General features: G+C 46.3%; 1 protein-coding gene across 1 annotated transcript in view; it reads right to left on the minus strand.

Moving 5' to 3' along the window:
- LOC146868713 (solute carrier family 53 member 1-like) overlaps positions 1-23,087 on the minus strand; it is a 401,652-nt gene that overhangs the window by 65,779 nt on the left and 312,786 nt on the right. Inside the window, exon 13 of the mRNA XM_085624148.1 lies at positions 9,067-9,230. Within this exon, the coding sequence (XP_085480274.1) occupies positions 9,067-9,230 (164 nt within the window). The remainder of the gene's footprint in view (positions 1-9,066; positions 9,231-23,087) is intronic.

Raw genomic sequence — 23,087 nt, forward strand, 5'->3', positions numbered from 1 at the left:
TGATTGTAAATCACCACCATCCCCTCCCTTTGACTGAATTACGCTTCTAAGCGCATAGCGCTTATTAGTTTTTTGTACTGGTTTTAATTTTGATTTGCAAACAGTATCATCCTCCCCACCTTTTTGCTCGTTTTTGCCTGGTAGAGTGTCGGCTTGAAACTTCGTGGGGGAGGGGGGGTTTGCTGCTTGTTCGCTAGCTGCTCCCCTTCCTAGCGCTCCACCCGCGCAAAACTGCAGTTTGTACTTGTTGTTTGTGTAAAGGTCAAGTTCAAGTTGCTATTGAGATGTGTTATAAACTCTTCCAGTTCTCTGCCTTCACCCTCCAAAAGGACTAAGATGTTGTCGATGAATCGTGACCCTAAGACTACTTTCTCCAATGCTCCAAGTTACTTTCTGTCCAAACAATCTCAGTCTCCCAATACCTCATCAAAAGATTTGCGTAAGTTGGAGCAAAAGATGAGCCCACCGCGGTTCCCTGTTGTTTCCAATAATGACATCCATTGAACCTGAAGATGTTATAAGTCAGACAGAATTCCAACATTTCTATAAGTGGATTGGAATGTTCAAGATAACTAATTGGTCTGTCATGTAGGAAGTGTTTGACAGCTTTTATCCCATCCTCGTGTCTGATGGGTGTGTGCAAAAACACGACATCTATCGTAGCCATCATATATGAGGTCTTCCATGGTACGTGTTGAATTTTGTTCAGGAAATCCATGGAATCTCTGAGGTACGAGGGCAGTGCTGTCACAGAAGGTGCTAGAAAAAGGTCGCTATATTGCAAAGTATTTTCTAATAAAGAGTTCACAGAATTGACTATTGTGTGACTTGGTGGACTGATTAGGCTCTTGTGGATCTTCCGGAGAAAATAAATTGTGGGTATGATCGGATATAGAGTTTTAAGATATTTACATTCATCATCATCAATTAACTGTTGCTGATACCATGATTCCAATATTTTATGATATTCTGTTTTGATTTTCTCTGAAGGATCAGTTTTTATCTTTGTATAATTTGTCTATTCCTTCGTTGTCTGTCAGCTTACATTTGATATTTCTTCTCTTGTGGGACAATGCTGTGGCCCCTATCTGAAGGCTTAATCGCGATTTCAGTATCATCTCTGAGTTCTCTAAGAGCTAATCTCTCCTGAGTGTTGATATTGCTTCTGACCCTTTTTCCTTTTTTGGTTTTTGTCAGTTTATTCAAATCCTCAATTACCAGTTCTTGAAATAGGCCAAATTTGTTTCCTAGTGGTAGTTGAGGATTTGAATAAACTGACAAAAACCAAAAAAAGGAAAAAGGATCAGAAGCAATATCAACACTCAGGAGAGATTAGCTCTTAGAGAACTCAGAGATGATACTGAAAATGGGAGTTTTTTCTCACCTTATACTGTTTGCTATTTGGTGTATAATTCCGCCACCTAAGGAGCGCTTCCTTTGCAGGGCAGAAGGGATAATCTTACATTGCAAAAGTACTCTGAAAAATTACTCATTAAGCTCTTTATCTCATGTACACATTTTATACAAGAAAACAACTATTTTTGTTGCTTTTGATCTCTGTAGCAGGCTTTATTTAATAGTTTAGTCAGGTCTCGAAATGCAGCTAAATTCAAAGTGAAATGGATAACGCAGCAGGAAAAGAGTGCTCAGGTTAATTTCTGTCTTTTTTGCTGCGATCAGTTCTTGAGTGGTAAAGTGTACATTAGCACACAGAAATGCTAAAACCGGCATTCTTTGTAGGCATTAAGGAGAGGGGCAGCAAACAATAAGTCTGCAGTACATTTATCATCCTTCACCTCAAAATCAGGTTGAAAGACTCTATAGTGATTTTGAAGGATATCTTTCATTATTGGCTATGGCTTACTGAATATGCTGTAAACACTGCCAATGTGTCCTGCCGCATGCAGATGCTTGCCTTTTTTGACAGTGTAGTACTACTCACATACTACAAAATGGATTTATAAAAATCTACAGATGGAGGCCTCCAATTCCATATCTCCTATCTTTTCTGCACTGAGCTCTTTGCCAAGCTGGCAGAGATCTATGCACATATAAGTAGCCTTGCGGTGCTGGGACCGGCCGCCAGACGTGCGGCGTTCCCGCACGCTAATTAGGATGCGACCACCACCCTGGCGGTCGCATTCCGCATTTTTGACATTGCAGCGGGTGCTCCTGTAACCAGCACCCGCCGCAATGACAAAGTGCCATGGTGTGCATTTCCATGCACAAGGTGGCAGGCACCATGCTGTATGGCATAATTTGTCTTATGCCATACAATGTTGTGTGCATTCTACGTCTAATTTGCAGATGATGCCTAATGCATATGTCGATGCCTAATGTTCTCTGCTTACTGCGAGGATGCAAAGTTTCCTATTCTGCCAGTAGGTACTGGCTGCTACGCATTACTTGCTGATAGTCTTACATTTACGCTCTGTACCTTATGATGATTCTGGCAGTGGCCCGATTGGCCCTGCCTTGTAAATAGTCCCCCTGTGAATTGCTACCCGGTGCCGTCTGGCACAGTGGATATGTACCTATATTTGCATTTCCAATGTGTTTTTATAATACACAAGATATTTTTTTGTTCAACCTGGTGTGGAGTCTCTTTTTGTGGTGTGCCTAGTGTGTCGCTTGTGAGTGGCTGCGCGGATGCTTTACACAATGTTCCTGGTTTAGCCTACCCCCTCCGCATCACGCTACCACGTTTCTAACACTTCTCTACAATGTTACATATGGAGATGCTAAACCAAAATCACAAAGAACTGTGCAGTAGTGTGCAAGTGCAAAGTTGACTTTGTCCATCCTGTGCAGATCTTTCCAAATGTTGAAGTCTTCAGGTCTGCATGGGGTTATTTGCAAAAGTGGGTTGTACTAGCTTTGTGGCACATGCGTGCTATTCAGTGCTCCTTCTTCATTCCCCAATCACAGAAGTCCCAGGTTGGAGTTTCAGGGATCTGAGACAGAGGTTGACGAGATCGGGCAGCTGCCATTGTGTTTCCCCACTGCCCTCATATTGCAGCAGGAAACACAAACAGTGGCGGCTGTCAGGAGGGAAAAGTGGTGAGGCAACGCAGAGGATAAACAAATTAAAATTAAAACTTACTGGCTGCCTCACTGCCTGCCGCCTCGGTGCTCTTCTCCTGATCACAGGCTCCCAGACTCACCTGCGTCAATCCAGATGCCGCTAATACTGTTGCCCAAAATGAGAGCAGCTCTGGGATTGGGTGGAGCGGGCTGGTTTTGTGGTCCCAGAGGACTGGGAGCCTGTGCCTGCGGTTCTCCAGTAATAGCCTGGAGACATCTAAGTGCTATTGCTGGAGACATCTAAGTACGCATGATGGTTTGGCCGTCCTAAAACAGACGGCCAAACCATCATGCGCACTTGAATGCCCACCACTGCAAGTGCCCTCCATTCTTGCCTTGGCCCCGCCCCCAAGACTTGGCTCAGCTTAGGCTCAGGTCATGAAAAATAAAATATTTAAAACTGCTTTATTTTTATTTTATTTGACATGTTTTTATGCTGCTGAAGCAGTAGGGGGGACGCCCTCTGCCATTACGGAGGATCCACCGATGAAGACAAATCCCTGCAGCCATGATCTCTCCATCACTTGTGCAGGGACAGGGCATTTTTTAAATAACCTATCTCATGTAGACTTGAGTCCTTCGCACTCGTTCATGAAGTATAAAATGCCCTAATTTCACCAAACTACGCAGAGTGGGTTAAAAACTGTGTCACGACAAAGTGCCCTTTTCTTGACATGCTAGGCGACTGCCTAGTTTTGTCTTAATAAAGAGAAGGCCCTGCCCAGTGCTAAAAATCAATGGCACAACCCTTAAATGGACGTTCTGTTTATTTTAATACAGCCCTTTTACATCATTTCAAGGTGTAAAATGATTTTTTTGCACTGTTTGGCATCAAGAGGGAACTTCTTTAGGATAGGCAGGTTTCACTGACAGGACCTTGGGTCCCTTTACTGTGGTAGGCAAGCAAGAGACTAGCAAAACCAGGCCTAGAGCAAAATGGTGGAGCAAAATTGCAATGGCTGGTGACTCAATGGACTAATGTATCCACTCCTGGGGTTTGCGTATGACCCTATGTTCACAGTTTTAAATAGTGGCAGGTCCATTCAGTCTTTCATCCTTCCTGGGTTGATAATATGAGTACCGTTAGTTTGGGTACCAATAAACATCTAATATCGATGAACATCACCAAGAGAACACCTTGAGAATGAATATTGTACTCTACTGATATATATGCTATGGTAAGAGACAGCTGGAGAGAGTTCTCTCAGATACTCAAAGAGGCAGGCAGGAATTATTCAGGTCCGTGGGCAGGGGTGGTTGTATGATAGAGACACGCATGGCTAAACCACGCATGCCTCTGCAATGCAGCCTAAACCACGAATGCATCTTAACCACGCATTCCTTTACCACGCATGCTTTTACCATGTAATTTTGTGGTAAAGGCATGAATGGTAAAGGGGTATGTGTGGCTGAGGTTACGAGCCCCCTCCCCCTCCCCCTGCCCTAAGCTACAAACTCCCCCCACACCCTCCGACACCCTGAGGTCCAAATACCCCAACCCCCACGCTGTCCCTAACCCTTTACAAACACTACCTCTACCCACTCTCACACCACCTTGCGCTGTCCCTAAAACTACCCCAACCCCTTCCACTGCCCTTAGGCCTAAAACCTAAACACGTATTTTAAAAAACTACCCTGACCCCACCCCCCAGCCCTAAAAACTAGCCCACCCTCCCCATAGTCCTAAAATCTACCCCGACTACCCATTCCCTTCCCCCTGGGGTCTAAAACCCTGTCCCTTCACAACCAATATCCTGACCCCCTACCTCCCCCCTCGCAGACCCTAAAACTACCACAACCCCTTCAACTGCCTTTAGGCCTAATACCCTAACCCCTTCCCCAGCCCTGAAAATTACTCTCACGCTCCCCCAGCCCTGCAAACTACCCCAACACCCCCAGCCCTGAAAACTACCTCTGACTCCCCCAGCCCTGAAAACTACCTCCGAACCCCCATCCCTGAAAATTAGCCCAGAACCCCTAGCCCAGAAAACTACCCCCGAACACCACCAGACCAGAAAACTACCCCCGAACTCCACTGCCCAGAAAACCACCCCCAAACCTCTAGTCCAGAAAACTACCCTGACCCCCAGCCCAGAAAATTACCCAGACCCCCGAAAACTACCCCGACCCCCAGCCCAGAAAACTACCCGACCCCTGTAGCCCAGAAAACTACCCACGACCCCCCAGCCTAGAAAACGACCCCAACCCCCCAGCCCAGAAAACTGCCCCTGACCCCCCAGCTCAGAAAACTACCTACAGCCCAGAAAACTACCTAGCCCAGCCCTACTTACCTCACCGCGGCTATCTTCCTGGCAAGGTCTTCCTGCTTCCGTCCCTGCTGCCTTCAGCAGCCAGAAGCTAGACCACGCACTGCCTTAACCATGCATATGCGTGATTAAGGCATATACGTGGTTAAGGCAAGCGTGGTTGAGCTTGCGTGGTCGAAACACGTGTGGTTAAGACCGTGGTGTTCCGACAGCATCCCAGCAGGGGCATTTTCTCTTGAGTTCCAAGCAGATTCTTTCTTTGGAGAGTGTCAAACAGGGTATTTTTATAAGTAAATCAGTAAGCCATTGGTGACGAGGTCTCGCTAATCTTACTAAAATGATCTGGCTCCACACTGGCAGTTTTGTAGTGATGTGATACAGTTCCTGGCCTGCTTGTGTGCTTTGTGACAACAAAAGTATCATACAGTTGCATTGATCAAAAATCTTAAATGGTGAGTTTTCTCTTGCCTCCCACCTAAACCCTTGTCAGTCCGTTAGACCTAAAAGGAAATTTTCTCCTGTATCTGTTAGGTCACCTGGTTCCATTCTCTTAATGAAAAAGTGCTATTGGAAATTTTGAAAACTCAGATGTTTCACATGGCAGCCTCCAGGGGTCTCCCCGATGCCATCCTGAGCATTGTGTGACCAGTCATTTTGAAGGAGAATTTAGCAGAGGTTCACAAACGTGCAATTGGGGTGTGAGCACAGACAGAAAACAATATGCCTTTTAGAATGCAGCTCTGCTGGGCTGAGGCAGAATCATATGATAACTGATTCATAGCTACCAGTTAAAAGTAATTTAATTTCACCACTGGCCTTTTCTGCACACATTATCTCTACCTTTGGTGTGTACTCTGGACAAGCGCTGGGATGCCCAAGGGTAACCACGCGCTATACAAGATTCAATAATAATAATAATAATAATAACCTTCCTAATTTAATTTCTCAGGGCCCGATTCACAAAGGTAAACTTAGACCTGAAGTCTAAGTTTAGACTTCACGTCTAAAGTTAAACTTCAGGTCTAAGTTAGATTTCAGGCCTAAACTTAGACTTCAGGTCTAGGTTTACCTTTGGGAATTGGGCCCTAACTTTAGACCTGAAGTCTAACTTTAGACCTGAAAGCTTAGTTTAGAACTGAAGTCTAACTTTATACCTGAAGTCTAAGGTCCACGGTGACGGTCCGGGCACTGCCAGTCCAACCGCCCTATTAGGAGTTGGGCCATCGGACCGCCATCGGACCACTATTACCGCCAGGGATCCGCAATCCCTGGTGGTCTTGTGGCAGTCTGAGGTCTGCAATATGCTGGCGGTGCCACTGCAGCACTGCCAAGCATATTACCAGTTTCCTCACTGTGACAGTTTTTATGGCGGTGAGCCCGCCATGAAAACTGTGGAGGTGATGAGACTAAGGCGGCCTTACAGGGCCCCCTGATGCCTCTGGGCCATGGGGATTCATGCAGGGGGCACATGACATGCCCCCTATCTGCATGCATGCCCAATTCCTGCACAGCATGGACTTAACAGCCATGCCAACTTGCTTTGGCGTTTCTATTGCGATGCCTTTCTAAGGCTCGCCACCTGGGACCGCCAAAGCACTGCCCGCCAAACCAGGAGTTTTCTGGCGCGCTGGTTTTCTGGCGGGCAGTGTCAGTATGACTTTGGCGGTGTGGCAGCGGGGCGCTGGAGTGGCAGCGCGATGCTACACTGCCAAAGTTGCCATCAGGCCTGAAGTTTAGACCTGAAGTCTAAAATTAGGCTTCCGGTCAAAACGTAGACTTCAGGTCTAAGTTTACCTTTGGGAATCGGGCCCAAAGTATTTTCCTAGTATAGGTTACGGATTTAAAGTGTTGTTACATTGCTATACTGCATTAAACTAGAACACGTATGCAGCATGGGCTGATAGGAAAGGATGTCACAGTCTATGTTTTAGAGGTAGGCGCAGCATGTGTTCTCCACTCTTACTGTAGTGGCTGGGCCTGTTTGGAAATATGCAGTCCCTGCTGAGACTGAAACGCCAAAATGGCCATCACAATTGTTTCTGTACAATCACATAAGTATTTTTCCACACACCACTGTTGAGCCCAAGACAAAAATGCTATAGACTAAGACACGCCCACCCATAGAATCACACTGCAGTCTTTACTATTCAATGCAATGCATTTCGGGTTGAGGTTGAGGTTTGGTTTCATTGTGCTCTGCTGTGCTTAATTGTTGCATGTCAATTTATAAAGGGCTCAAATCCCACTTAGATAATCATGCACCCTGCATGCCCACTGGGCTGTCATTGTGAGTGAGTGAGGGACTAATTTATGTTGTGTGCAGTATTGAAAAAAGTGTCTCAAGGCCCTTATCGTGGGTGGTTGATGTCAGCTTGTTTAAGCTCCATGCCTAATAAATAATGTAAGGTGGAAAAGGGCCAGCAGACACAGAAAATGTCTCTACACATTAGGGATTGAAAAGCCAGCTCTTTAGTTTTCCTTTGAAACCTATTCAGGAGTCTTGGCACAGGCTGCTTAAGTAGCCACGACCTTCCAGTTTTGCACTCCGCTGTGAAAGGAAAGCACTGGACTCGTGTAATGGGAGCATCTTTAAAACAAGCCAAACCCATCGCTCAACCACCTTTTCCACCTGGGGTTCGAGTGACAGAGCAAGGTGCCCTTCCTCTGAAGTCACAATTCGTCAATGTGGACCCTGGTGGGTGGCCCTCCAGGTCAGTGGAGGCCCTGACTTCCACCCCCCAGCAGAGGACCGCCTTCCATATTATGGGATATCCACTTGCCTGGTGAGGATATCTGTGCCTCCAGTGAACGCTGGTGGAGGAGTTTGTTTGGACAAGCAGACAGTCCTGATGCAGAGGGGTTTTTCTCAAGGTGTGTCAGGGCCACTGTGTTTTCCCTGCCCAAGGCCGCCATGCAGCAGCCATGCCTTGCATTGTAGTTGCAGGTAGGGAACCCAATGACCTGGCAGCACGTGGTTGACGGGTGGGATATCTGCCGGTTATTACCAGATGCAGATTTAAATAACTGTCTATGTATTTCCAAACAGGAAGCTGCATCCATCTCAATCGGACACCTTGGGGTCTGATTCAATCACCGGTCCTTGATTTGCTCAGAACATTTTCTCCTGCTCCTCTGGAACCTCCCATGGTCACACACAGGCCTCCCCCACACAGCAGAAGGTGGGAGAGAACAGTTATCAATGGGCCACATAATGCCTCGTTTGACATCCTTGGGAGGCTGCAGTTTGAAGCATCCTCATGAAAGACACAAACAGTAACACAACTCCACGGGTGACTGAGTTTGATGCAATTTTTATGCTTGGGAGAGGTATTAAAAACTTCACTCCAGTCTTCCTTTATGCAATGTGGGGGAAAATACCTGTTTTGATGCTGATCAGTCCATGGTCAGATTCAAATACGGTATGTATGCACATATGCAGAATTACATAATTTCAGGAACAGATGACAATTTGCCCAAAAATCATTATTCACGTATAATAGAATGGGTGTTAGAAAGTTTAAGTGACTCGCTGTCTGATCTTGGGCACTCGATGCTGCTTTGGTTCTGTGATTTGCCAACTGGACATACATTTAGGATAGAACAAAGATAGATGTGCTATTTTCCTTCATATAGCAACACACTAAATGTAATTGTACATCAACAAACATCTCAGAGCTAACACAAGTGTCTCTTTGATATTATCAAGGTCACTTACTTTCCTTGGATAAACTGTCTCTTCCCTGAGGAAGCGGTTCTCGTGGCAGCTTCGGTCCAGCAGACCCCAGTCCATCCTCAGGTCCCAGGAGGTCGTGACTACCGTGCTCGCGCACGCAGCCCCGACCCACAGGTAGAAACACACTCTGGCCCCGCCGGAGGCATCTGCAAGAGATGACATCATCAACAAGCGACGCAAGCTCCCGCTGGCGTCTCTCGGAGCTCTTTTATTGCCAACAGGTCAGGAATGACAAATGGGGTGCGCTTCAAGAAGGAATATTGAGAGGTGCCATAAATCAGTCGTCAAGGAAGCGTCCCCACTCCCTGCCTCTGCTCCAGGAGCTCTCCCCGGCTTTCCTTATTTATGAACAGCATTTACAACAAACATTTTCTAATAGGCAGCAGAGCCAAGAGGCAATGGCGCGATAAGGTGATGTATGGCACTGTACATCATAAACTAAAATGAGCAATGCAAACTAGAAAAGTCCCCTTTCCTGTTCTGACGGCTCTTATTGGCACCAAAGCTCCAGTGTGCCAAAGTTTGACAAAATCCCTGCTGATGGCCAGATCTCCCAAAGGAAGAGATTGAGGATTGAAAAAGTGAAGGGCTTTGTTTGAGGACTGTATCTCTAATGATGCCCTGGACTAATTAAGGAAGATGTTGTGTGAGTTTTGAAAAATGATAGGCTGTTTCGACAACATCACTGACAATGGCCGGGTTTACAGGGAGATGGTGTCTAGAACCCGAACGAGGATCAGTTTTGTTTAACCTTGTGATGGATGATGCCCGTGTACCACAAGGGATAGGATGTCTGGGTACTTCAAAGTGATTGGTTTGGAGGACAATATCACCAATCATGCCAAATTCCTACTAAGGAGAGAATGTATAGGTGTAATACAGTGATGGGTTTTTATTGACAATATTACTGATGATGCCTGGGTACCACAAGGGAGAGGATGTTTGGTCCTTCACAGTGATGTGTTTTGTTAGACAATATCACCAATGATGCCAAATTCCTACAAGGGAGTGGATGTGTAGGTATTTCACAGTGATGCTTCTGACAATATTACTGATGATGCCAGGGCACCATAAGGGAGACGGTGTTTGGCTACTTCACAGTGATGGGTTTTGTTTGACAATATTGCTAATTATGCCTGGGCACCACAAGGTAGAGGATATCTGCAGAATACAGAGTGATGGGTTTTGTTTAACAATATCGCTGATGCTGCCTGGCAACCACATGGGAGAGCATTTCTGCATAGTTCACAGGAATGGTTTTTGTTTGACAATGTTGCTGATGATGCCTGGGTACCAGAGGGACTTTGCAGTGATTATTTTTGTTAGACAATATCACAGATGCTGTGCGTCTGCATCTGGTGCTAACGCTTTGGATTGTGCGGCCGCATCTGGTGCTAACGCTTTGGATCACACTAATTATGCTAACATATAAGGTGCCAATGAACCCTCTCTATTAACAATTCTTCAGTTTCTCCAGATCCAACGGTCAAAGGCACTGGACCACTACGAGCAGGTTAAGACGGACAATGTAGCTATGCATCAGGCTCTCTCGGAAGTCACCAGCAGGGTAGCTTCACTTATGTCTGAGGTGACGAAACTTCAGCAATGGATGGCGGGGGCAGAAGAAGTCCAATCCATAACTGTCAAAACAATCAAGGAGCAGGAGAGTCGAATGGCATCTGTTCAAAGCAAAATTGAAGATTTGGAAAATAGACAGAGGCTAAATAACGTATGGCTTTTTGGCATACCTGAGGGGAAAGAAGGCAGCGACCCCAGAGCTTTTGTGGTCAACTTACTTCATAAAGCATTTTTGGAGCTTTCAGACTGGGATATGGACTCTCAGATTCAGCGAGCTCATAGATTACCTTCAGTTATGAAGCAAGGGGCTCAGTCACAATTCTCCCACCCCCGCCCTTTCCTTATCTTCGTTGGTAACTTTCTGTTGAGACAAACTATCTATTTTAAAGCCTGCTCTGCAGCACCACTAACAGTATATTTAATGTCCATTTTTGTTCAATCAGACTTATGCAAAGCTACAATGGATCAACGCTGGAAGATGCGTCAGCTAATAGATCCACTAAAGGCAGTTGGGGCACAGGCATTTCTACAAGAACCAGCATGTCTTAAGGTTATTAAAGATGAATGGCTACAAGTGTTCCATTTGGAGTCGGAGGCTTCTAAAGCTCTGAGTCAGTAGTGTTAGGGTCATTGCTCCTCGGATAGGACTCCAAACTATTAATATAACTTTTTTTCGTTTATCATTTTATGAGAAAATATTTCGGACATTAACTTTTAAGGTCCTATATGGCAGAACAAATGGGACTTTTTAATATCTCTCCCGAGGTGGATGTGGGGGTGGAGGGATGCGGAGGTGTTCTCCCAGATGGCTGTAAATCCAGCTGACAGTGAAGGGGGTGGGTGATTACTTTTTCAGGCATTTGAGGGCGGGATCGTCCTTGAGAAGGTGCCGGGGGGGGGGGTCACGAGAGGTATGGGAGTCAGTCAGTCATAAGCTTTTATTCGATATGCAAGATATCTTGTAAGCACATTAAAAGATACAATTATTACAATAAACACAAAAAAAAACAAAAGCTACAAGAAGCCAGTATGAAATTCATAAAAAGATAAAAGGAGATAAAGTGCCCGTTAATAAATTAGCTAAAAAGGAATTAAACAGCTACTGACAATCTCTTACAACGAATAAGCCAAGACCACTTTAAAAATTTTGCAATTCCACACACTAAAGGGGGGGAAGTGTCCGTGGTTAGGATACGCAAGGCTTCTAGGTGGCTACGTGTGCCCATATTTTGGCAGAGGGGTTTCAACCAGGATCTCCTAGGCCTTGCATAATCCGGGCATACAAATAAGACATGCACAATGGTCTCTGCCTTGCTTGGGCAACACGCACAGTTTGGAGAAATACGGGCCGCTGGTGACCAGGTCGATACCACTGCACCTAGGGGGAGGGATCCAACTCTAAATTTAAAATAAAGGGCTCGGTCAAAGGGGAGAGTGATCAAGTCCAGATAGGGTTCAAAAGCCACAATGTCTTTAATTTGCAAAAAGGCGACAGTGGACTTGCAGTGGTTAGAGTTTGTAATTAGACGCTCCGCACACCAATTCCAATAAAGCGCCTTGACAACTTCTTTTGGAGGGGCTGAACGTGATGACCAACAGCCTCCTAGACCAATCTTCTCCAAAAGCTTTTTGGTTTCTCTTAGCCACTTTATCTTGGCCCAACCCCCCAAGCTCATTATTTCCCCCAGGGCATCAGCATAGGACTTTAGTTCTTCACCCCTCCAGATTCGTGTCCATAGCAAGAGCGGGCGAAGCTGGGCCTGGTCTTTAATGTTTTTACAGCCCATGTCCAACCGAACTGGTACAGATGGTGTGCTCAGGGGCACGGAGATAAGAGATTTCAATAGCTTGCTCTCCGCTGTCTCTAGGGCGTTCAAACGACAGTGGCCCCACAGTTCTGCCCCATACAAGGCTGATGACACTACTTTAGCCTTGTAGATATCAATTACTGGGGTAAGTGATCTCCTTGGAGAGGCCCTGAACTCCCTCATGAGGGCACCTCGCACTCTCCTGTGACTGAGGACCATTTTATCAATATGATTAGCCCAGGACATCCTATCCGTAATCCGAATACCGAGGTAATCGAATTCAGCTACTTTCTCTAGGGGGATCGAGTTGAGTGTGGGTGGACGGCCCAGTTTCTTAGGAGGATTTAGGACTAGATATTTTGTTTTGTCCACATTTATTGTTAATCCTCTAGCAGCACAGAACTCCTGAAATCGGGTTAGTAATTTCTGGAGGCCTTGGGGGGTCTTCGAAATCAGGAGCGTGTCGTCCGCAAAAAGCAGGGTGGGGATACGGACTCCTCCGAGACATGGGGCGTCGGCTGGTTCTTGTTGTAGATGTTTTACCACCCCGTTCACGTATAGTGAAAATAGGGTGGGTGCCAAGACACAGCCCTGTCTTACGCCCCTGGACACTGGAATCTTCTCAGTGAGTTCTCCGTTTTTACCCCATCGGACCTGAGCAAAGGTATGGGCGTGAAGGCTAATGAGAAGGGACAAGATGTAAGGGGGTAAACCCAACTCATAAAGTACCCTCCAAAGGTCTTCCCGGGGTACTAGGTCAAAGGCAGTCTTCAGGTCTATAAAGGCCAAATAAAGACTACCCTTGCCCAGTTCCACCACCTTCCACCCCAATAATACCAACCTAAATACCTGCTCTATTGTCCCCATTCCAACCCGAAAACCTGCCTGGAAGTCTGATAAGATTTTGTTCTCCTCCACCCAGTGGAGAATCCTTCCAAGGATAGCTTTACCAGCTATCTTTTGGGTGGAGTCAATCAGACTTATAGGTCGGTAGTTCCCCGGTGCTTCCCTGCACCCTTTTTTATAAATCGGGACCACCACCGCCCCTTTCCACGATTCTGGCACTGCCCCTCCCATCATGATATCATTAAGTAGAGCTGCTATGACCTGTGCCCATTCCGCTGGATATGCCCTCATAAGATCCCCCGGGAGGCCATCTGGGCCCGCTGCCTTGCGAGGGGCTACCCACCCTATAACCCCCTCAATCTCTAACGGAGTGAAGAGATCATAGGCATGAGGTTCAATTATTCGAGTGAGGTCTGTCCCCACATTACGATCCCCATCTGGAGGGAGGTATAGGGACCCAAAATGCTTTACCCAACTTTGAGGCGGGATATTACAGGGTCTCACAAGTGCATCGGGGTTTTTCCGTGCACTTATAAGATGCCAGAAAGCCCTTGAGTCCCTAATTTTACTGTCCTGGAGCAGGTCTTCCCAGTATTTGTCTTCCCACTCCCTCCTGGCAAGTTTAAGGGACTTATTGTAGGCCTTCCTTGCTTCCTGTATCGCAGTACGGGACTTGACTTTGATCGCCTCAACTAGCTTAGCCTTGTAAACCCTACATGTTTGGGTATACCAACCATCAACTGGTTTTTTAGAGTGTTTGTTACCCAACTTATTATGGTGTAATGTAAAGACGTTAGTTAAGGCTTCTACCAGAGAGACGAAGAGCCCACTCACTCTACCCACCCCTTCTAAGGAGATTCCAAGGTTTGATACCATGTGGTTTAGGTGAAATTGTATTTCTTCTACCTTTCCCTCTGACAAAACCAGTTTGGCCCATTTTATTCGTCTACCACAAGGGGAGACTTCAGAGTCATCCGGTGGTGCTACTACCCAATTTATATTATCCTTACTTGGGTGTCGCCACCACTGGACCATACTTAAAGAAAGCAAGTTGTGGTCACTTTCAGTCGAGGGTACCACCTGCATGTCCCTTACATAAGGCCATAGATATACGTCCACTAAAAGATAATCTAACCTAGAGGTATGCCCTGGCCTATTGTACGTGTGGGCGCCCCACCTATCCGAGGGTGTCCTCCCATTTGCTGCCCTTAGGTTGAATTCAAGGCTCAGGGAGTATAACTGGAGCGCCACTTCTGACCACCTTCTAATCGGTGGGATTTCCAGAGCCGGAATCCCCCACCTGGTATCCTCCTCTTCTTGGTCGAGGGAAACTTCCAAGCCCAAGGGCTCGAACGTGCAGTTCATATCACCGGCAACCAATGTACGAGACTTATATGAGGTATTGTTTAACAAAGTCTCGAGGAGAGATATTACAGGAGACTTTCTCCCGCCCATGGTTCCCCGGGCATAAACATTGTAAACATTTAAAACAACTCTTCCCCTTTGATCTATTAGGGTGATGTTTTGTATGTCAGGGGAACCTGTGGGGAACTCCATGATTCTACAATCTAGAGAAGCCGCGACCCAAATAAGGAGGCCACCCGCAGGACGCCCCCTCCCTGAATCCGAAACCTGCGCAGGGGAAGAATAGGAAGAAAAGCCTACCCTATGGACCGGCACACAACTCCATGTCTCTTGGAAAAGGCACAGGGAGTGCTCGTCGACCGAAGCAATAAAATCCGGTAGAGCCAGTTTTCTTGCGATCCCTGCGACGTTCCAGCTGAAAACCTTAAGGGCTAGGTCCGTCACAGCTGGAGTGTCGCAGGGCGCCGAAATGCCCCTGCCTGTAGGCCTCCTCGGAGGAAAATGAGGGGAGCGGGGGTCATACAAGGTGGGTATAGAGTCGCCTGTCCCACTTGTAGGATTTCTTTTGCTAAGTGATAATACTTCCGCTGAATCTGCTCTATACCCAATTTCCAGTCAAATAGGTCCTGCTGGCCACAAATGTTTCTCCCTAGCAACCCCTGAAACCCCAGCCCAATTCTGGCCAAGAGCAGGGGGACTTAAGCTTCCTCCAGTAGAATCAACAATTTGCCTGGGGTAAAAGTAGGAAAGATCTACCACTTTAACCCCCGGAACCCCCATACTTATAATAGGGGTGCAAATCGATGGTACCACTCTTGGATCTTGAAAATTTATGATTATACAGTCCCCCTCCTGGGTTTTTTTCCCCTGCCCTACCCAGTCCACTCTGCGGACACTTAGGATAATGCCATCCACACCCAGCGGGATTGGCTTGTTTGCCTTCAGCCAGTGGATACACTTATTCTTAAGTGATTGATGATTTTCCAACTGGCCGTCCTTTAGAGGGGGCACATTGACCATGACTGCAGCAAAAGGTTGACAGTCTGGTGGGAGGTTTACTGGGGGGATCCGTCGTACTGGGTTACTGGAGGCCAGTGAAGGGGTAGATATAGTGGTAGGATGGGCAACAGGCCTAGGGGCTTTCTCTAGGGCTAACCTGTTAGAATTGCTACATGCCCCGGGTTTTTGGGGAGCTTCCATTTTGCCACTAGCTTCCTGTGACTGCTTTTGTTGGAGAGACTTAGGCTTATTTTTATCAGGCTCTATGTGAGTTAGTGGACCCTTTTGCTGTGGTCCTGCTTTGGGACCGGGGGTAGATATGAGAGCTGGAATTAATGGACTATTAGAAGCACCCTTGTTAAGACATAATGGGTGCTTAGGGTCTCTCTGAGGTAGAGGCTCATTCCCATTTGCACCCAAGTCCTTAATTTCAGTCACTCTAATTATTTGTTTCACTATTGTTTTAAGTGAATGAAAGCCGTCAAGGGTTGATTGCTCAAGTTTATCTATCCTTTCCCCAAGGCCTTTAACTTGTGTTAGCAACGGATTCAAGAGGCTGTAGACCTTCTCAAAAATATTTTCAGCCGTTGCTAAGTCAAGAAGCTTTAAAGGCTTCACAGTATTTACATCTGGGTATAACTCCTCAGCAGGATTCAAAACGTCCCCGGTTATGTCAGATTCATTCACTATAGCCTTACCCCTTGTGGGTCTCATACCTACTCCAAAAGGCTTTCTTAAGCTTTGGTAAAGAGCGGCCTGTCTGACTGGGCAACCCTTTTTGCGTTTACGAGCCTTTTTGCTTAGGGGCCTATTCTCCTGTCTAATGATTGGAGTTTGGGAGTTTATGGGAGACCTAACTATCTCCCCTTCTGGTAGAGCTAAGGGCGAAGTGAGTGGTGTTGAGGGCTCCGGATCAACGATAACTTCACTTGGGGGATTAATGGATGCTGAAGTGGACTGCTTACCAAGGCCATCAGCCTCCACAGTAACCATGGGAAAAAGAGCAGCCAAATTTTCTAGCCTATCTATATTTTGTTCTATGCCAACCAACTGGGGGGGGTCTATGGGGACACTTGGCACACTAGGAGAAGAAGCGGCTTGCACCTGGGCACTGGACGGTATAAATGATGATGATTGAGCGTCGAACCCCAGGGATGAACGTCTTGAGGGGAGATAAACCTCAGATAAACGCCGCTCAGACATGGCAATCTCCTTTTCAATCACCGCCGCCACCCTGGTGATAAAACGATCCATAGTCCCTATAATGGGGCTTGCCGTAATGGGCCCCTTTGCGCCTTCGTTCCTTAACAACTTTCCAGAGCGAGTAGACATAGTAGTCCAGGTACAAAGCGGGGGTATGTACTCACAGTTACTGAAGAGGGATAGGACGTGGCCCAGCCCAGCCTCCTTCGGCCTCTGACGGCCACAGACGGCCCGCCCTTCGTCCGGCGCGTCCCACTCGCGTCCCGCGTAGCGGATGGCACCTCCTCCTTTATGGGACGTGGCAGGGCTAGGTCGGGTGGGCGGGGAGAGAGCACAGGTGTTAGCGAGCACGGGCTCCTGGGACACGGAGTCCCTCGTCGTGCCTCAAGCCCTCCTCGACTCCTTACAGCGCAACAGCGGTAACAGGCAGCCCCTCTTAGGTAACAGCAAGGGAAGACACCACCTCAGCAGCAGGTAAGCCTCCAAGCGATGCGGGACCCGCGCCAGCGGGTTCCGCGAGGTCTTAAATGCAGTCCAGGTCGGGTGGGCGGGGAGAGAGCACAGGTGTTAGCGAGCACGGGCTCCTGGGACACGGAGTCCCTCGTCGTGCCTCAAGCCCTCCTCGACTCCTTACAGCGCAACAGCGGTAACAGGCAGCCCCTCTTAGGTAACAGCAAGGGAAGACACCACCTCAGCAGCAGGTAAGCCTCCAAGCGATGCGGGTATGGGAGTCTTTTGTATTAACAATATTACACATCAAGGGGAGGGTGGGTTTGGGGTGGTTTTAAGAGTCAGAATGAGTGAACACAGAATGTAGAATATAATATAAATTTGGTGCTAGGGAGACAATTTAATACCAAAGATAGGGAAGGATCTGCTAACTTTATAGTAACACAATGTTTAGCTTGAAATGTACGTGTTGGAACGTCACTGCGTTTAACCAAGCTCACAAGCTGCAGTTAGTGCGGGAGGAACTTGTAGTTTATAAACCACACATATTGAGCATAACTAAAAACCACTTGGTGTACAAAGACCAGCAAGTTTTAAATCAATTGTGGTACGGCAGTATCATTTGTTCATCTCAAACAGTGTTCATATGTGGTGTGGCTATAATGAAGTAAATGTAAATCCAGTATTTGTAAAGCGCACAGCTACCCGTAGGCATCCCGGCGCTGGTGGCCGTCGGGAAGATTAAGCAAGCTATTGCCCAGAGTCACATGGTGCTGGGCTGACCTGCCGCCGGGGATCGAACCGTGATCCCCAGCGTCTGGTGTCAGTCGCCCTGGCCGCAGCGCCACACCTCTTCCCAAGTCTAAGAGCTTGGCAGTTAGATTTATCAGAACCTCCGGCAGAGAGCAGGGGAAGGTGGGTTTTAGTTCAGCTAGCAATTAATGGCCAGAAACAGACTATTTGTGTTGTTTATGGCCCCAATCTGGATGATCCAGGGGTATCTGATTTTTTAAGTATGGAATTGCTGGATTGGTTCGGAGATTTGATTGTAATGTATGATTTTAACTGTATTATGGAGTACAATATTGACTCTACTAACTGTCAAACAAATATTAGTATGGCTAGAACTTGGGCTTCAATCTTGGAACTTAAGCGGTAGTACGGGCTAGAGAGTGAATTGGGAACTCTATTCCCTCTATGGCCAGGTTACACCTATTATTCCTCTCCCCACAGGCAATATTCGCGAATCGATATGATATTGGCAAAAGAGCAGACGTTAGAAGGGGCGAATATTGAGATATGTCCTAAGATTACTTCTGGTCATAATGCTATCATACTGACTATGCAGATTCCGCAAGAAGGGATGGATAGCCGACAGCCATTCTCATTTCCTCACCATCTCCTCGCCAATATGGAGTATCATCAGTATTTTAAAAGCTTAATGGTAGAATTTATACGTATTAATAAAGGAACCTCTTCAGTTGCAACTGTATGGGATTGCATGAAGGCTTACATTGGGGGGGTAACACTCAGGTTAATAAGAAATCAAAATAAACGCAGGCAACTTGAACTGGTCCAATGCCGGCAGGATTGTCTGGATTTAGATTTGCATCATGCTTAGGCAATTCTCTCCAGCAACCCTCGGGAGCGGTCCATACATCTTAAGCTGAATGAGAGGCGGCAAATGCTTAACCAGGGGTAACCGAGAGGGTGGCTGCCAGCTATCAGAAGAATGAGACATTCCAGTATGAATATGGTGAAAAAGTGGGACACCTCCATGCACATCAGATATCTGGTAAAAAGGCTAGCTGTGCTATAAATCGTATTGTGGGGTATGATGGGGGTGATTATACTCGTTCTCAATTAATAGCTGAGCAATTTGCCTCCTTTCATCAAAGGGATTAATAATAAGCCGGATAGCACTGATCGGCAGAGCCTGGCAAACTACCTCCGGGATAGTAGGATCCCACGGCTTGATTCTCAGCAGAACTCTGTGCTACAAGGAGATATCGGGTTAGGGGGGGTTGAGGCAGCTATGTGTGCTTTACCATCTGGGAAGACTGCCGGAGAGGACACAATACCTCTTGAATTTCTTTTTAAGTGTTTATGGCTATTCTCGCCCCAGAATTCATTGAATTGATAAATTATATCTGCAGCAGAGGAGAAGCCCCAGTCTCATGGGGTTGAATAATATAGTGTTTTTTCTTAAAAAGGATAAGCCGTCAGAGGATAGTGGCTCTTATCGCCCGATGTCCTTGCTAAGGTTTACTCCAGAATCCTAGCTACACGCCTTTCACCATTCATGCACTATTTGGTCTCAGAACAACAGCACGGTTTTGTGCCCGGTAGGGATACTATGGCTCATATTCATACCGCTACTGCAGCTTTTGATGTTGCCAAAAAAACTAAATATCGGATCGACATGATAATGCTGGATGCGGAGAAGGCTTTTGACCGGGTCACCTGGGAATCAATGTCGATGATCATGGGTCCATTTGGGCTAGGTGATAGATTTATAGCACCTGTGCAGACGCTATATAAGAATTCGGGGGCTAAAGTCCTGACGGGTAGTAAGTCCTCTACCTTATTTTCAATATTTAGGGGTACGTGCCGGGAATGTCCACTCTCCACCTTGTTGTCCGCTCTCTATATAGAAACTTATTTAAGACATCTAACACTGAGCAGGGGCATGCAGCCAGTAAGATTAAACAGCAATGAGCTGAAAACAACTGGTACTGGGTTTCGCCATTAGGTACACGGTGCATAAGTTAGTGGACCCTAATTATTTTAAGAGGGTTAGATGTAAGGTAAGACATGTGGATCGGATCTGGCGCAAAATTCGTACTAAATATTCCATACCAGCTGTCCACTCTTTTACTCCATTGTGGAGCAATCCATCATTCTCAGACATATTTCATGACAGCATACGGCAAGCTTGGGGGAATCTGGGCTTACATAATTTGGGCCAGCAATATATACATATGGGCTACCGCAACATTATTCTTTCAAGTATCTGCAGGTGAGGGATTATCTCTTTCACAGGTGTGAGTACAATAATGATCAAGAAACGTCTGAAATTCTTGCATATCTGTATCAACCTCTAAGGGAGTCAGGCCAAGCCAATATAAGCATAATGTACCAGGAGTTTATGTCTTATGCCCAGGACAATAGTGTGCAAATGGCATTAAGGTGGAGTTAGCACCTTGCGACTGTAGTGACCGTTACCAAATACAGGATGCCTTCGCAACGCTACATCAGTCATCAATCTCTGTTAACCTTAAGCTGCAGCAATTCAGGACAGTTTGTATGCTCTATCATACCCCTGAGCGCATTTCTAAGTGGGCATCATCTAGAACCCCTGTGCGGTCATACTGCCCAAAGTGTCGCCGTCATGCGGCCGACATAGTCCATATGTTTGCTGAGTGTCCTGGCCTCAAAGAATTCTGGGATAGCCTATTTCAACTGATATCAGCACAACTGGGGCTTGAATTCTGCTTGAATAGCATGGAAATACTGATTGGCTATAGGCCTGGTGGGGATCTCAGTCTCAATTCTCTAATTTCAATTATAATAGTTAGTGCACACTTATGGATCGCCAGGGTATGTATTGATTCCACACTGCCCAGGATAACTGAATTCTGGGCTATGCTTCGTCAAACTTATGAATGTGAAACTGCAGTTTCCAAGGCCAGGAGACCCCGATCAATCAAAAAGGTGGAGAGAATTTGGGTCTCATTTGCACTGGATATAGACGGCTGTATTGAACCTTTAAATTCGTAATGTGAATTTAACTGATTTAACCTAGCTTTTGAATCTATCCCTCTTTAACTCTTTTTTTTCGATTTTTGTTTCTTTTTTTCTCTTCTGTACACATTTCTTCCTTCCTTCTCAATATTCGGTTTTCCTGTATCTTTTTCATCTTTTACTGTGTACATATATGATGATGTTCTATAAATAACTGGCAATAATGAAGAATTAATGTATTGGTCGCTATGACTTTTGGGGAAAACTTAAAAAAAAAAAAAAGACAATATCACGAATGCTGCCTGGGTGCCACAAAAGAGTGTCTGTCTAGGTACTGCACAGGGGTGGGTTTTACTGGACAGTAACACTACACAAGTGCCCAGGTCTCCTCATGATATAATGTCTAGATTTGTACTGTGACAGGTCTGATTTGACAATATCATTAAAGATGCGGTAATCCCACCATGAAGTAAATGTTTACATGTTGCACAGTGAAGGGTATTCGTCGACAGTGTGATTGATGATGCCCTGGTCCACTCGGAAGATAATGTCTGCGTACTTGAGGTTGATAGGATTTGTTTTGTCACGTATCATCAATGTAGCTATTGGAGAATTGACCAGTACAGCCCAGCAGAAACCAGACCAATTATCTGTTCTACGGCTTATTGGATCTTCATGCACTGGCATTTGGGCGATGCAGAGGTGACATGCTATGCTAAGATAGTCTGTGACAGGAGAGATAGTGATTGTGTCGTGGGATTTCATCCTGCCAAGATGAGTGAGAGGTCATGGGGTACAGACACAGGTTTTATAATCTCTTATCTTTCTCTGTAGTTTAGTGTAACACAAAGGTCCTAGGCAGGAGATGATGGCTTCTGTCACTTCTGTATCCTTGCAGATAAGGATGGTGCCTCAGGTTCCCTTCCATGGGTACACACGAGGTGACACAAGGAGTCTTTGTACACACCATAGAAGACAATCCTAGGGATAAGGGTGGTTTCCACTGGATATCACTGAGAAACTCATCCTGGGAGTCTGATAGTATTTTTCATAGACAATTATTCCCTATAAGTTCTACTCAGCTCTGCTGCGCAAGGCCTTCTTCTTATTCTGTGTCTCCAGTGACCAATTACTTCCTGAGCACCTGGACTTGCTTGGTTAACTACATGGTCAAACCATGATCAGTTACAATTCACTGTTGGTGAACTGTAGATAACACTGGCTCATCCAGGAACATGTTGCTTTGGTTTCCCAACCAGTGCATGTCATACCCCCTTCAGGTGGCACTCCACACTACGTGTGGATCTAGCTGGCGCTGACCTATAAATCAGCAAGGACACTTCCTGGTCAGTGTGACAGGTTCAGGTAAGATCCAGGGGCTTCCAATCTGCTTGCAGATCTCTGCCATGCATTAATTCAAAAAGAATTACACTCACAATGTGGCAGGTGCCATGCTCCCGAAAGTCTATTTACAAGGTCTCTTACTCAGCAGGTTAAAATGTAAGGAGGGCAACTATGGCTCTCCAGAATGCTGTGTGCAGCACATGGTCAGGGTACAAATCCACACTCACCCTGTCCTTTGTTATCTCCATGCTAGTGGTTCACACTCATACCAGTGAGGCAACAACTCCTCTTCAAGCTCCCTCCCAGAGGGGGGTCACCCCAATTATTCCTGATTTCAGTATAGTTCTCAGATGTTTCACACATCTACTCTGAGTGGTATTGCAAAAATAGTGAGTCAGCAACTAATTGTGCAAACAGGTGTCAGGTCACTCCCATGTATAAGTTCCTCTGCGGTTCAACAAAATATTGTGATTTCCCTACACTTCTCAACTGAGAAACACAGGGCATGAGCAATGGCTCGGCGGAGAAAGAAACCCTCTTTGGAATCTCACTTTCCTGCCAAGCCAGAGCCCAATAACTCACTCTGGGGATCAGTAGCCTTCAGTGCTCAGTCACCCCTTGCAAGTCAACCACTTACTGTCTACAGAAGGAACTGTGTGTTCAGCT

The sequence above is a fragment of the Triturus cristatus genome, chromosome 1_2 (assembly GCF_964204655.1).
Source record: "Triturus cristatus chromosome 1_2, aTriCri1.1, whole genome shotgun sequence".
NCBI classification, from domain to species: Eukaryota; Metazoa; Chordata; class Amphibia; order Caudata; family Salamandridae; genus Triturus; species Triturus cristatus.